The following is a 17,240-nucleotide window of genomic DNA, read 5'->3' as shown; positions in this document are numbered from 1 at the left end:
ATATTAAATTTCTTGTACTGAATACTCGCTAAAATACCACTGTGACAACTATAAACTGCCTCATGAGATAAATTTTAAGAATGTCTTTTATTGTCACCATGAACTGATCAGCCATGTTAATTTACAAAAGTCAAAAGAACGATAATTAACGAAAATGTGAATGAGTGCGTGATTGGCGAAAAACGTCTTGAGTGAGTTTACATTGGAGTGAGCTCAAGATGTCGTAGCTTATGGCCTTCAATAAAATGAGCGAGAATAAATGAAGCATTAAAACGGAATGAAAAAATGCTAAAGCGCCAAGGCGCCGCCGAATCACTTGATTTTTTGCACGAATTTTTTACTTCGTATTTGCTCGGCTTTCCAAAATCAGTGAGAGCGCTCAAACATACATACATACATATATGTACATATGTACATAAACACATTTTCATAGGCCCTATTTTTGCGTTACTCTCTCTCACTCACTCTTTCTGTCTCCCTATGCTCTCTCCCTCTATGTGCGCGCACAAGCAATAACGCAAAAGAATTGAAATCTGTTCGCGACAAGCATACACACAGACACTAGAGTCCCGAACTACATACATAAATGTTTTATTATTTTTGTGTCTGTATGTGAACTTATCAACATGTTCTCGCACTCACACTCCCACTCCATCAATTCTTTTTTCCGTTAATCTCTCACACTCACTCTTTCTGTCTTCCTATGCTCATTCCCTCTATGTGCGCGACAAGCAATAACGAAAAAGAATTGAAATCTGTTCGCGAATCGCGACAAGCATGCACACAGACTCTAAGAGTCCCGAACTATATACAGACATGTTTTATTATTTTTGTGTCTGATGCGAACTTATCAACATGTTCTCACACTCACACTCCCACTCCATCAATTCTTTTTTGCTCGGCTGAATATTCTGCATTAAGTGATATATGTATGTATGTATGTACGAGCGCACTCTTTCACACAATCCGTTTTCGGCTTAGCTTCTACGTCACTCAACATATATGTATGTATATGTACATATATACATACATATATTGCGCATTGTTAATTCAAACATCGTTTTTCTGTTATTCATGCAGCAGTCGAGTACATACTTACATATGTATGTATGTATGTACATATGTAATTATGTATAGGAAAGCTGTTGTGGCTGCTGCACCTGCGTTTGTTAATTGGCCAAACATTTTCATTGAAAATCGTACAGCTAATATGAATTTAAAATTTAGCTCTTAACTTTTAAATTAGACAACATTTATGTACAAAATATTTTTTAAAATGTAGGTTGTACAAAAAGGTTTAATATAATGTTCATAAAACAGGCGTTGCTACTCCTATTTTTTCTTAAAATGGGGCAACACCTCAAACTGTACGAAAATGTAGTGTCACTGAAAATCGTACAGCTGATTAATTTGATAAAATTTCGGGTATTCCAAAAACTTTTCTAATTGAGCTTAGCTGAGAATGTAACTGGAGGTGTCTTTAGTGATTTTCCGCTAAATTTATGTAATTTAATAGCTTTACTTAACAGCCATGAAGCAGACATCTTCTAAGCAGCAAGTGCTGGCTATTTTCCATCATAGAAAATGAAAAAAGTTATACTGAGATGTTCATGAAACTTTCATGAAACAAGTATTTGAAATACGCCTTTTACAAATGTGAGGGTGAGAGGGCGAATTAGAGGTGGGGGGTAAATTTTGACAAAAACCGAAATAGTATAAAATGCATATAAGTATACATAAAAAATTTGGAGACTAGAGTTTAAAGATGTAGGAGATATAAATTTATGACTGGTTTTCGATAATGTTTCTGATCGATAACAAAATAACGGGGCAAGTTATCGATATTTAAAACAAAACTCGATATGCGCGTGCTATACACGGACCTAGGAAAAAAATTTCAAGTATCTAACTCTTATATCTTCTGAGATCGACGCGTTCAAACATACGGACAGACGGACAACTCAGCTCGTCGCCCTGATCAAGAATATATAATTAGTATACCTCGATTTCCCATTTTCAAAAGTAAAACTTTATGAGATTTTCCTATGAAGATATAGAAAACATTTTAAATACTTATTACAATTAACAAACAATCAAAATAGGTGATACATTCCAAATAAAAATCAAACTAAAAGTTCTTAAACCTAAATAAGCTTAAGGCGCAAGGCAATATATAAACAAGACAATCAAATTGATATATAACTGGAATTTAAATACTTGGATGTCATCTACGGCACAAAACTTCAATTCCAACACCATATAAAACACATACGATGTAGAGCAAAATTACAATATCATAGCTAGCCCATCTATTCAACCAATTACAGAATACCCTCTTAAGGAGCTGCATAAACGTAATAAATGACAGTTCGCACAACGAGATTTAAAGGTCGGTGACTTGGTCGTTGTCAAGGAGGACAATGAAGATATTAACGAATGGCGGCTTGGACGTGTCCAAGAAAGTCTGAGTTGCGGATCGTTCATAGACCCGTCCACAAGTTTGTTCTCGTACCGACAGACGACAGCCTCCCTGTGTCATCCAATTAAATGCAATATTAATGTTCTGCTTCGTTTCTTGCAGCCGCATGTCGTCGATCCGCCGTCCCATGCCGTTTGTGCAGAGGGATTCATGCATTATGGCATTGTCGGCGATTGATAGGCTTGCTGGTGGCAAACAGTCCTAATTAACAAGTGCTGTGCGAACTGCCTGTCCCATGAACACTTCAGGCTATCCTGTCGCACCCAAGGTGCAGGACATGCGGCCAGCGCCTCCACATACTGCTGCATCTGCCAGGAGCTTGCCGAAGACGATATCTTCGCCTCGCCACCAATCGTACCAGCGCGGTCTGGATCGCGCCGAAGACGACGCCGTCGCCTTACCTTCACTCCTGCCACCGCCGACCCTGCCACCAATACCTGATGCGGCATAAAACTGTTAGCATCGTCGACGCGATCACCCCACTGCAGGCAGGAGCGATGGGTTTCGACGTGAGAGCTCTGATCGACCGGTGTAGCCCTACCACTCGGAACCACGCTTCATTGGGGGCTTCCAACATTGCATTCCTTGAAAGCGAGCCCGGCAATGCAATAGTATTGTTAATAGCACAGCTGCTGGCTCTCAGTACGCGGCTGTCCGCTAAGTATAGTACTTTGTACAGAGTATACAACCATCTTAATTTCTTGAAGTCAAAAAATTAAGAACAAGTAAGAAAGCTCTAGTCGAGACTGTTCGACTACGAAATCCCCTGAATATAAGGGTGGGGGTTAAATTACAAAAATCGAAAATATATAAAATACATATAAGTCTACATTAAAAGTTTGGAGACTGTAACTCTAAAGGTGTAGGAGATATAATTAAATAACTAGTTTTCGAAAAGGTTTTAATTCGATAACAAAATATCGGGAGTAGTTATCGATTTTGGGAGAAAAACTCGAAAAAATGTTCATGTCTCTAGCTCTTATATCTTCTGAGATTGACGCGTTCATACATACGGATGGACGGATGGACAGGCAGACGGACAGCTCTTCGCCCTGATCAAGAATATATATACTATGTGGGGTCTGCCACGGCTCCTTCTTCTTGTTGCATACTTCTAACAAAACCATTATACCCTGACTTCCCATTTTCAATGGGTTCAGGGTATAAAAACGAAAACTGAACATTTTTTGTTGTGTTTTAACTAATTAATTCGACGCCCTACATCACTTACCAAATCCACACCAAACTAAAATACGGACACACTCCATAACCATAATTACTTTAATTTCTTTATAATGTTACCATTTAAATAAAGTAATATTTTATTTAGTCTAATATTATAACTTAAAAACTAAAAATATTCACATATTTGTGCCAGACAGTGCTACAGTGACTTACACTTGCTTGCGTAGTACTGTCTGGCGCTAAAGTTCTTCTTAAACATAACGGGAATTCTTTGATGCCACGGTATCAGTATAGTAAGGTAAGGTGAGAGGATCGTATCGCATTTCATTCCTTTTTTATGACGAACCACAGTTTTCATGGTAGGGACGGTGAGCTTGTTCTGTGTGTGTTGCATGCTCGTTTTGTTGAATAAATTGGTAGTTATTAAGGTTTGGCATGATTTCTTTGCTAAGTCGGTGATCTACGATGAGCATTATGTCTGGCCTATGTTTGCTTAGAAATGTATTGATTTACTCATTTGTGTTGACATCATAATGAGTTGACATTTTTATACTCATTCACGAAAGTGAATTCGTATATTGGTTTTGTGCAATATCCGTCTTGCTATCCGTCCGTCTGTCCGTCCGTCCGTGTGCGCTTGCCATGGTGGCACGTTTTTTAGAGAGGTTACTATATATGAATGAGTTTGCGACTGCCAGTGAGTTATTTATGGAGAGGTTGTCTCTGAAACCAACTTGGTATGGCTTGAGTACCTCATTCATTTCGTGTCTTTTAATTTGCATCATTAGCATTTTTTCAAATAAGAGGCTAATGGCTGAAAGTATTGATATGGGCCTATATCCCTGTAGGCTTTGGTGGTTATGCTTAGGCTTAGGGATCGACATTACTCACTGCGTTTCCAGGCAGTAGGAAAGTAGCCGATATTGTGCAGTGGTTAAATAGTATTGCAATATTTACAATAATTACAATCATATTGCAATGTTTGAGTAGAAAATTACTGCTACCGTCAGGACCTACGGTTTTTTATACTCATTCACGAAAGTGAATCAGTATATTGGTTTTGTGTAATGTCCGTCTTGCTGTCCGTCCGTCTGTCCGTCTGTCCGTCCGTCCGTCTGTCCGTCTGTCCGTATGAACGCAATCTATTTCGGCGCTATTGAAGCTAGAGACTTGAAATTTGGAACACATACTCGTGTATATCTCCGATTTATAAAGTGTTAAAATTTTCCCGATCCGCCCACTAGGGGCGTGGCAAATCGGAAAATGCATTTTCCGATATACCAGAAATCATGTTTGTTGAAGAGCTAGAAAGCTGAAATTTGGTATGTAGGTCCGCGTTGACCACCCAAGATCACGAGCTATGGCGGATATATCTACGCCAATTGGGGGCGTGGCAAATCGGATAAAACTGTATCTCCTAAAGTTGTTAACCTAGAATGCTGAAATTTTGCACGTCAGCCAATGGTATGATTCTATAAAGTCTGAAGATAAATTATAAGTCTACGCCCATTGGGGGCGTGGCAAATCGGACCTGAAGATATAGTGATTTTTTAAATTCTCCTATATTTTGGACACTATTGATGGCAGAGACCTCAAATTTTGTATATATACTCGGACTGATCACCCAAGACCAAAAAGTTTTGTCGGATATATGTCCGCCCACAGGGGGCGTGGCAAACCGCAAAAGTTTATATCTCCTAAAGTATAATAGCTAGAAGCTTCAAATTTGGATAGTTGAGTTACTGGTAGCCTCCTCTATCGATTCCCCAAAAATAATTTTTACGCCTCTTTAGGGGCGTGGCATATCGAAAAATACCCTGTAGTTTTCACTTTTTTTGAGGGTAAGCATTCAAACTATGCAGTTAGGGTACTGTTATCTCTTTCTAAAAACTGACCAAAAATGAGGTATCTACGCCCAGTTGGGGCGTGGCAAATCGGAAAAACCTGTATATTCTACAGTATTAGAGCGAAACTTAACTACTAAATTGTTGATGGGATGTGAATGAGTATTCCGTAGTCGGTAACGCCCGACTGCAACGTTCTTACTTGTTTTGTTGTTGCTATTTTTCTGATTTACCCATTCAAGAAGTTGTTTGGCATTTGTAAAGCCAAGTTCTTCAGAACCTTCTGCACTGCGTGCGTGATCGAAGGTTACGATATGGTTCGCACTCAGGGGAGATTCCGTTAGGTTTGTAGCTTCCCTGTTCACGTATTCGGAATGCTGTCTGAGCAGGGGGCTATTGCTTGACATGCTGTCATTTTGGTTGTGAATTTGCTCAAACGACCATGCAAGTGCATTTAATTTATTGAAATTGGTTTTCAGAATGGGGGGAACTTCAATATCTATTTTGCTTTCCTCATCCGTTGTTAAGTGGATGTCTTTATTTAGGGATTATTTTGATTTTTCTTGTGGGCCTATACCTTTCAGTGTTTTCAAGCTAGTGTTGCGGGGGTTGATATGCCTAAGCTTACAATCTATGTGCCTTAGGTTGCTGTCGTGTATATTGACTATTGATTTGCGCAGTAAGCTTTTTTATACCCTGAACCCATTGAAAATGGGAAATCAGGGTATAATGGTTTTGTTGAAATGTATGTAACAGGCAGAAGGAGGCGTGGCAGACCCCATAAAGTATATATATTCTTGATCAGGGCGACGAGCTGAGTCGATTTGGCCCTGTCCGTCTGTCTGTCTGTCCGTCTGTCCGTATGTATGAACGCGTCGATTTCAGAAGATATAAGAGCTAGAGACTTCAAGTTTTTTTTTAAATGTCCGTATTTACAGCGCGGATATCGAGTTTATTACTAAAAATCGATCAATCATCCCGATCTTTTTTTTATCGATAAAAAACCTTATCGAAAATCAGTTATAAAATTATATCTCCTACATCTTTGGAGCTACAGTCTCCATATTTTTTATGTATACTTATATGCATTTTATACAATTTCGGTTTTTGTCAAAATTTACCCCCACCTCTAATTCACCCCCTCACCATCACATTTGTAAAAGGTGTATTTCAAATACTAGGGACTTTTGCTTTGGCAAATACATGCATATCTATGTTATATTCATAATCTTAAAGTTTCATGAAGATAGTTCATCCAGAAGAAAAGTTATTAAACAATTAAGTTCCCATAGTAAGCCAACACTGAAGCCAATGCGTGTTTATGCGTGCCTACGTATATCTGTGTGTGTGCGTGTATGTGTGCATATCAGTTGCGCGAAGGGTTCAGGGGATCTCGTAGTCGAGCAGTCTCGACTAGAGTCTTCTTACTTGTTATTTCTCTACGTAGTTGGGATTTTTCATTTGCTGATAGAGTAAGTTGCCGTCTGGTAAGGTATCTTCGAATGAGTTTTTTGCTTTTTATAAGGTTAAGACATTCTGCAGTGAGTTCAATTCTATTGTTGGGTCTGGTGGGGGATATTGTTATTTTTGGGATGGCACTTGGTGAATCTAGAGCTGCGCCTAGTGCTGCATTTAGGTTATTTATACTGCTATCTATTTCAGAGTGATTTAGATTTGTTTGTGCAGGAATTGGGTTTAGATTTTGAAGAAGAATTCTATTCCAAATTAGGGTGTTTATTTTATTCAAATTTTGCACTATTATAGGGTCATTGCTCATCAGGCAGTGCCGGCCTAGCTGAATGTTATGTTATGTTATGAGGGGAAGTCGTCTATAACGTGGCATATGTTATAGGATTCTATTTGGAGGTCTGTAGAGCATATGAAAAAGTCTATCGAAGATTTGCTATTGCTATTTACTCTGCTAGGTTTATTTGACGGATGGAGTATTAGGTCAGGCTGCCTTTCGAGCCATTTGAGGAGTTGGGACCCGTGAGTGTTTAAGTGGTCGGATTGAAATAAGGCTCGTCCCAGCTTGGATGCTTGGCATTTAGGTCGCAGCCTATTATTATTTTCCCACCCGCTGACTTACTGTCTCTTTTATTTTGTTGAGATCAGTGATAAGAAGTGGGTGGTTTGGACGTTTATAGAGGGATACTGCAATTAGGTGCTTTTTAGCTATAGCTTTTTATAGCTATAGCTTCAATATATTTTGATTGAGGAAACGGGATGGTCTCGAATTTCATGCCATTTTTTGTGCAAATGGCCACAGTTATCGGGATTGGGGCGCTGAGCTTGCTCTGTGTGCGTTGCACGCTCATTTTGTCTAACGAATTGGTAGTTATCGAGATTTGTATAGTGCTTTTTGCTGAGACGGTGCTCTGCAATAGACATTATATCTGGCCTATGTTTGTTTAATAAGGTGTTCAATTCGTGTCTCTTGTATAGAAACACAATAGAATTGACATTTTGGAAAATGAGTTTTATGTTAACCATTATTGGGCTATTTGGATAAGGAAGTTTAGGATTAAGGCTTGCTTAATCTTCCTAGCTTCCATATCATTTTGTGTTTGGCCTAGGGGGTACTTTTTAATTATTGATTGCATAGTGTCTATGCACTCAAAAATGTCCTTGCCGAAGATTTCGGAAGAATCTTTATTTAATCCTTCGAGAGTGAAGGTTGAAGGTTTGGGATTAAGCTTTTTTGTCAGGTGCTCCCTAAGTTTTGGGTTTGTTACTGTAATATTTTTTGGGAGTGGGTTTATTTTAGTTTGGGTGTCTGAGGCTTTAAAAAGCGACGCACCCTCCCTTATATTGCTTGTGGGCTTGGTCATATTTACAATGAATTTGGGAGTTGGCTTATTTTTCTTTCGTTCCAAGAATGAAATTCGGATTGGGCAGATTTTTGCGTTAGCCGTGTGCTTGCCTTTGCAGTTCACACACTCGACTTGGCTTTTTACATCATCTTTGATGATGTTACAGTCTCCCGAGTTATGGGTTTTCGTGCATTTTATGCAGCGGAAGGGCATTTTGCAGTTGCTAGCAACGTGTCCGAATCTTTGACAGTTGTGGCACGGGTGAATTCTATTTTTTATTTTTAGGGGCTCAATTATAACTTTACAGTTTAATAGGGTCTTTATATGGAAGATGGTTTTTAAGTTTGGGGTTTTTGTGAGCTGGACCAGCCAGAAACTATGTTTAAAAGGTTTTATAGCCATTATATGAAGATCGGAAACTGCCTCTTCTAGGGCAGACTTAACCTCCGCTTCAGTGAAGCTCTCATGAGGTAATTTTTTAATTAAAACATTATATGGCTTCAGTTGAGTAGGGGTGTACGAAAAGAAGTTCTTTTTGCTAGCTACTAGTAGCGTTTCAACGTTCGTAAAGTCCTTAATGGTGTATACGTTTATGTGCGTTATATTTTTATTTATTATGTTTAATTCAGTCAGTTCCTTAGCTGGTGTGTTGTAGATGGTTATTGCAGGAATTTTTTGGTTCTTCTTAGGTGAGTCGTCATTGGCGTTGTCAACCTCCATGGTGTCTGTTGGTTTGCGTGGTCCGGCTTGTTTTTGCTTCCTGCCTTTGGCCTTTTTAGAGGGTTTTCCCATTTTTGCGCCCAGCGCTGGGAAGTCTTTGTCCTCGTTTGCGTTAGTCTCATGCAAGTTGTTTGTCTCCTCTAAGTTCTCTTCGTTTGTTTCTTCTTCTTGCTCTGCTAGCGAAGCAAATCTGTTCCCACTCAGCGTCTGTATGACGGCTGTGGTGTGAAGCGGGTTAGATTGATTTAATGCAGTCGTTGTTGTCGTCTTTGGCTTCTTGGGTGTCTGGACGGGAGTTGCTTCTGCTATTTTCTCCCTTAGGTAGGCGAGCTCTTCCATTATTTTGTTAAAATCCTCCTTGTTGATCCACATCATCTTTGAGGTAGTTGCTAGGGCTTCGCATTCGTCGTCGGTGTACTCATCGAAGCTTAGAGGCGACTTGGATGAGCAACGGCTATGTTTCCTATGGTTTTCCATTTTGTTGTTAGTGTGTTTGATTTTCGTTGTATTTTTTGGTTTTTTGATTTGTGCACATTCCGTTTTTAGTTTCTCGTAAGGCACTTGTTGAACATTGTGTTTGAGTCGTAGCAGAAGGCTTGTTTTATTTTTGTGCACTTTATTAATTGTTACTAATTGTAACTTTTTATTTTTTGTGTCCATATCACAAGTAACAGGTTAGCAACTTAAATTGAGTAACTTGCACTACACTTTCAGTCCTTTTCACTGGCACTGACTGGATAGATACACTTTGCACATTTACTTCCGAGCGGCCTGCTTTGTACGAGCAATTTTTCACAATTCAACCTTACACTGACACAATTCAAAACACAATGATCGGTCGAAATCAATCCGCATTGCTTATATAGCAAACTGGTGGTGCGTTAGAAAGAGATCGACATATTCGTGATCGACAAATAGTGATCGTGTTACTCTACTCGGCTGTTGTAAATGTTGCAAGGGTAGTGTGTGAGCGGGATGTAAGCATTATGTGCTCTCGCAAGTTTTCGGATATCTCGGTATAAATAGCAGTGGGTCTGGTCATAGGCATTAGTAGTAATGGCAAAAAAAAAATCATTGTTCGATTTTTTGGTCATATGATTTATTTTAGGTGCTTTAAAGGTTAATTGCAATTAATCGCGGAAAAATGGAAAAAAACGATTAATCAAATGATTTTTTTGAATGCGCTTAAATTATTTTTTTTGAACTCCTTTTAGAAGCAACAATAGCAACAAGAACAGTAAAGAATATAAATGTTGATTTAGCTAAAATTGAGTTAAGAAATAGTAGTTATGAAAGGTGCTCTGTTGTTAACCTGTTCCTTTTTTCGGTTAATGTGGCACCCTCCTTGGAAAAAAACACCGACAAGCTATAACATATAGGTTAGGGTATACAGTACGCATCTCCTCACAGGCGTTGACGACATTACGCTTAAATTAAAAAACAGGAGCATTTAAAAAAAAGACTGAGCTCGTCTTGAATTTGAAAATGGTTACCGTCTTTCTTACTGGTTTTGTGGGCTAGTGCCTTGTGGTGGGTCCATAAATCGAACTCAACTTCGCGAGTAATTGAGCCGTCACTAGTGCTTCCTAAACTTTCATTTATATCTGAAAGCTCCGCCATTTCTTGTCGTATGCGCTTCATAACCTAACTAATTGTTGGTGCGCTAATTGTTACGCTTCGCTCTCCAACTTTTGCGCACCAATGCACAGTGGTTGGGCTTGTATGGAGCGAGCGGCCAAAAATACTTCTAATGGAGATAAAAATCTAAAATTTTTTTCGAAATTCAATAAAAGTGTAATAATTAAAAAAGCAAAAAAAAAAACAAGTAAGAACGTTGCAGTCGGGCGTTACCGACTGCGGAATACTCATTCACATCCCATCAACAATTTAGTAGTTAAGTTTCGCTCTAATACTGTAGAATATACAGGTTTTCCGATTTGCCACGCCCCAACTGGGCGTAGACACCTCATTTTTGGTCAGTTTTTAGAAAGAGATAACGGTACCCTAACTGCAAAGTTTGAATTGCCACGCCCCTAAAGAGGCGTAAAAATTATTTTTGGGGAATCGATAGAGGAGGCTACCAGTAACTCAACTATCCAAATTTGAAGCTTCTAGCTATTATACTTTAGGAGATATAAACTTTTGCGGTTTTCCACGCCCCCTGTGGGCGGACATATATCCGACAAAACTCTTTGGTCTTGGGTGATCAGTCCGAGTATATATACAAAATTTGAGGTCTCTGCCATCAATAGTGTCCAAAATATAGGAGAATTTAAAAAATCACTATATCTTCAGGTCCGATTTGCCACGCCCCCAATGGGCGTAGACTTGTAATTTATCTTCAGACTTTATAGAATCATACCATTAGCTGACGTGCAAAATTTCAGCATTCTAGGTTTACAACTTTAGGAGATACAGTTTTATCCGATTTGCCACGCCCCCAATGGGCGTAGATATATCCGCCATAACTCGTGATCTTGGGTGGTCAACGCGGACCTACATACCAAATTTCAGCTTTCTAGCTCTTCAACAAACATGATTTCTGGTATATCGGAAAATGCATTTTCCGATTTGCCACGCCCCTAGTGGGCGGATCGAGAAAATTTTAACACTTTATAAATCGGAGATATACACGAGTATGTGTTCCAAATTTCAAGTCTCTAGCTTCAATAGCGCCGAAATAGATTGCGTTCATACGGACAGACGGACAGACGGACGGACGGACAGACGGACGGACAGCAAGACAGACATTGCACAAAACCAATATACTGACAATATACAACGGGCAAAAATAGTTCTAGTTAAAGTATCAATTGGAAATTAATGTTGTTTTATTGTCATGATTAAGTGGGAGTGGTATAAGCATTGAAAGATTTTATAATAAAACTTAAAAGGATATTATTACATAAGGCAAATAAAAAATTCAAAATAGGAAAAATAACATATTTTTAAATAAAATCAAATACGACTAAATATATAGAATTAATCTTCTAATAAATCAATTACAGACTTTGTTAATTTGGATTGCTGCCTGCGCGGTAACTCTCTTTGCTCTGTTATTATGGGATCGGAACTTAAAAGCAACCTGTTTATTAGATCTGAATTTGTGGCCGTGCGTGATATTTTTCTAGTATGCTGTCTTCGGAATAGTTTTATGTCTTTGTTCCGAGATTCTGCAGCCTCTTCAGATAATTCTCCAATAGAAAGAAGTGCGTAATTGATAATATCACCAGAATGAATTAAAACTTTGTGAATAGTTGGTGGAAGATAATACCAGGCAAAAGCTCTTTGGCAGTTTCAAGTGCATATTTCTGAAATTTTTTTATGTTAATCTTATATCCAGATGTCATAGCTTGCAGCAATGTACCACATCTGTCTATAAGATTTGCATCCAATCCGGTAATTGCTGCAGATAGTTCTGCGTTATTGAAAAATGTCCTTGCCGTGTTGCCATCATTTGAAGTTCCGCTTCCTCCAGTTCTCGGTTTGTCTACAATAATTCCAAGCTTTGCACGAAATTCAGATTGTATTTTAGTTTTTCTTTCCATGGCCTATGGGGGCAACCACTGTGCAATGTTGCTTATAGCGATGCGATTTTTTGAGCATATCATCGATTGTCTCGATTATTTAAAACCACTAACCAGAGAACACACTTTTTTTCGGGAGTTATCTCCCAGACACTTCGTATTTGCTGCATATGTATGCACAAGTGCAAGGGTTCAAAAAACATATCCCATTTTGCCCACTGGGATTAATCAGGTAAACCCAAAATCGTTCACACCATTCTAAGTTGAGGGAGGCACACGCCAATGTTCATCTCCCATGCATACATACAAACACATACACACACGCACATGTAAAGGCACACAGGCATACAAGTTCTTCTACAAGTTATATCCCAAAATTGTGAGCAGCGCCTCCCATGCGTACACACAATCAAATGTATATACATACATACATACATATGTATGTGAGCAGTTCACAAGATCGACCAAATGCAAATGCTGGGATTTAAAATTGCTACAGGCAGAAAGAGCTTCGCACACAGGCATACAAATGTTCATAGTACATGCAGCATACTGTGTGTGTGTGCATGCTCGTCGCGAAAACATTTTAATTATGCGCACCAACGCTTTCATACCCTTCCCACAAATAATAACGAAAACGCATATCAAACGCTTTGAAAAGTTCGGTATACTCTTCACACAGAAGGGAAGGCATGGGTTCTCGCTGCGAAGAAATTTCAATTTTTGTGAGCGCTGCTTGTGCTCACATGCATACATACATATACATATTTGAGAGAGCAGAGAGCATCGTGAGAGAGAGAGAGAGCAAGAGAAACATTCAGCGCAGAGGGATCTTTTGTTCAACAGTCGACCATCTCGGTCGAGCGCATGAAGCGAAATGATTGTGCTTTCGTATTTTTTCGTAGCCCGAACCCAAAAAGTGAGGAGCCGAGCAAATACGAAGTGTCTGGGAGATAGCTCCCGAAAAAAAATGTGCAAAACGCTTTACACTACTTGTCTGGTCTATGTGTTCTATGGTTAGTGGTGGAACGCTATACTCATAGCAACATTTGCCATATCGGCGTAATCCATATGTTTTGTGGACATACAATCTTAATGAAACTTTCAAAACGTGATCACATGGCTAAAATGTGTGTACATTCCAAAGCACAAGTCTCTAGTACTTGAAATGCGTTTTTTACAAAATGATGGCGTCAATGGGTCAGGCTATAAAAACTGATAAGAAATGAATTTTGCATAGCATATTAGAAAGCTTACCTATTCTTCAGTTGTAGTATTTATTCTACACAAAGCTCAGTACATTTAAATCATTTACATTTAAAAAGTATAAAAGCGAATTTTGTTATAAGTTCGCTTGCATTTTAGCTAAATTTAATATTTGAAAATAGTCAGATTTGTAGCTAATAGCTGTTTGAAAATTTTTGTAGCAATCGGCCTTAAAAAGTAGCCAGATCTAGCTACAAAATAGCTGATTTGGCAACACTGCTGCTATTTATACTCAGCCGGTCAGTGGTGGAAATTTCGAGATTCCCCTCAAAAGAGGCAGAACTGTCATGGTGATTCCAGAGAGAACGAAAGTACTATCTACTCAGTTCCTTTATTTCAAAGAAGTATGAGTTCATTCTTTTATGGACGATATACATATCATATACAGACATATGCATGTATTTTTCCATAGTGTATGTATGTATGTAAGTATATTCCATTAAAAATTGTGCAATTTTGGTAGCATATACACACAAACAATCTATGTGCCAGAGCAATTTGACAACCCAGAAAGTATTTTCCAGAGTACTAAAGATATAAATACATACATATGTACATATGTATGATATACTTATGTATGTATGATATTAATATATATAGGATTAGATTAGGCAAACTTTCTGGTTGATCTGATTTACAAATTACAAGAGCAAACAGAGAATAACCCAATTGCAAAGTTTTTAAATTATTAAAGAACAAACAAAAATGCAATAAGTACTTTTATTTAATCTAACCATACAAAATCTGTTCATGCGAGCATTAAAAATTTAGACTCTAAATTTTATAGTTGTTAACAAATTATTGAGCAAGGTAAGTTTTGACTGAGTGGGTCAATCGACTGTCAAACCAATAACAAACGCTTGACTTTATATATTCGACATGACTGTTTAATGTCATTCCCCTTCGGCATTACACACACACATACACATTTTATACGAATCGCACTGTCGACAGTGTCGAATTGCCTCGAACATTCTTCTCTCTTTGAGGGGAATCTCGAAATTTCCACCACTGACCGGCTGAGTATAAATAGCAGTGCGCATTTCCACCTCATCACAGTTCATAGCAAGCAATTGTAGTGAAAACACAACAAGCGAAACAAAGAAAAGCTGAAAAGCTAACGTATATTTTCGAAAAGTATAAACAAAAAGTATTAAACAAAAGTATCAGTGACAATAAAATACTTGAAAAATATTATATACACATAAAGTGCTGAAAAGAGGAAATTTGAAAAGTAAAGCATAAACAAATTTTTCCAATCAAAGAGAACAGAAGAAAAATCCAGAATGCCTGCAATTGGTATTGACTTGGGAACCACCTACTCCTGTGTTGGTGTTTTCCAGCACGGCAAGGTGGAGATAATAGCCAACGACCAGGGCAACCGCACCACGCCCAGCTACGTGGCATTTACTGACTCGGAGAGGTTGATTGGAGACGCGGCCAAGAACCAAGTGGCCATGAATCCAAGTAACACTGTCTTCGATGCGAAGCGTTTGATTGGACGTAAATATGATGATCCGAAGATTCAGAGCGACATGAAGCACTGGCCATTCAAAGTGGTCAACGACTGCGGCAAACCAAAGATAAATGTCGAGTTCAAAGGCGAACAGAAGCGCTTTGCGCCGGAGGAGATCAGTTCGATGGTTCTGGTAAAGATGAAGGAGACGGCCGAAGCTTACTTGGGCACCACCATCAGAGACGCCGTCATCACTGTGCCTGCCTACTTCAATGACTCGCAGCGTCAAGCAACCAAAGACGCCGGTGCCATCGCCGGGCTGAACGTGCTGCGCATCATCAATGAGCCCACTGCAGCAGCTCTGGCCTATGGCTTGGACAAGAATCTCAAAGGCGAACGCAATGTTCTAATATTCGACTTGGGTGGCGGCACCTTCGATGTGTCAATTCTGACCATCGACGAGGGCTCTCTGTTTGAAGTGAGAGCCACTGCTGGAGATACTCATCTGGGCGGAGAGGACTTCGACAACAGACTAGTCAATCATTTGGCAGATGAGTTTAAGCGCAAGTTTAAAAAGGATCTGCGCTCCAATCCACGAGCACTGCGTCGGCTGCGGACTGCAGCTGAGAGGGCAAAGCGCACATTGTCGTCAAGCACCGAAGCTACCATCGAGATCGACGCGTTGTTTGAGGGCCATGACTTCTACACAAAGGTTAGCCGAGCGCGCTTCGAGGAGTTGTGCGGCGATCTGTTCCGCGGCACACTGCAGCCTGTGGAGAAGGCTCTGAATGATGCCAAGATGGACAAGAGCCAGATTCACGACATCGTCTTGGTTGGCGGCTCAACACGTATTCCGAAGGTGCAGAGCCTGCTGCAGAACTTCTTCTCAGGAAAGAGCCTCAACCTGTCTATCAATCCGGACGAGGCGGTGGCCTACGGAGCCGCCATTCAAGCTGCCATTCTTAGTGGAGACCAGAGCAGCCAGATCAAGGACGTGCTGCTGGTCGATGTCGCGCCGCTCTCACTGGGCATAGAGACAGCTGGTGGAGTAATGACGAAACTGATTGAGCGCAACAGCCGCATTCCTTGCAAGCAGTCGAAGACCTTCACCACATACGCGGACAACCAGCCCGCCGTGACAATTCAGGTGTTTGAGGGCGAGCGCGCCATGACAAAGGACAACAACGTGCTGGGCACTTTCAATCTGACCGGCATTCCACCAGCTCCGCGCGGTGTGCCAAAGGTGGAAGTTACCTTCGATTTGGACGCCAACGGCATACTCAATGTGACAGCCAAGGAGATGAGCACTGGCAATGCCAAGAACATAACCATCAAGAACGACAAGGGACGTCTCTCGCAAGCCGACATCGATCGCATGGTGAGCGAGGCCGAGCAGTATGCCGAGGAGGACGAGAAGCATCGCCAGAGGATTGCTGCTCGCAACCAGCTGGAGAGCTACATCTTTGGCGTGAAGGAGGCTGCCGAGAACGCTAAAGACAAGATTTCGCAGTCGGAGCGAAGCACCGTGCTGGACAAGTGCAGCGAAGCCATCAAGTGGCTCGATGCTAATACCACAGCCGAGAAGGAGGAGTATGAATACAAACTGCAGGAACTCACAAAAGTCTGCAGTCCTGTGATGACGAAGATGCATCAGTCAGCTGGAGGCGGCGATGGTCCTCAAGCGTCCCACTGTGGTCAACAAGCTAGAGGCTGCAATGGTAGCGGTGGCCCCACTATTGAGGAGGTTGATTAGATCTCTACTCAGTTACAAAACTGTTAATCCGAATTAGTATTATTTATGTGATCTATTAGAGAAATGATCTCACCAAAGCCATACATAGATTGAATATATATTTATGTTATATTATTGTTATCAATAAAAGCTTTATTTTAAAAAAGTAAAACAAACTTTTTGTTGTAATTGAGATTATTTAAACTTCATATGTGCAG

The 17,240-nt window shown here is 39.9% G+C and overlaps 1 protein-coding gene across 1 annotated transcript; it reads left to right on the top strand.

Moving 5' to 3' along the window:
* The first annotated feature begins 14,734 nt into the window (after positions 1 to 14,734).
* Positions 14,735 to 17,194, top strand: LOC6572686 (heat shock protein 68). Its single transcript, XM_001998756.4, has one exon. The coding sequence runs from the start codon at positions 15,121 to 15,123 to the stop codon at positions 17,041 to 17,043; it is 1,923 nt and encodes a 640-aa protein (XP_001998792.1). The 5' UTR covers positions 14,735 to 15,120; the 3' UTR covers positions 17,044 to 17,194.
* The last annotated feature ends 46 nt before the right edge of the window (positions 17,195 to 17,240 follow it).

This window comes from Drosophila mojavensis, unplaced genomic scaffold, assembly GCF_018153725.1.
Source record: "Drosophila mojavensis isolate 15081-1352.22 unplaced genomic scaffold, ASM1815372v1 contig_16, whole genome shotgun sequence".
NCBI classification, from domain to species: Eukaryota; Metazoa; Arthropoda; class Insecta; order Diptera; family Drosophilidae; genus Drosophila; species Drosophila mojavensis.
This window is presented reverse-complemented; position numbering and strand designations above follow the sequence as displayed.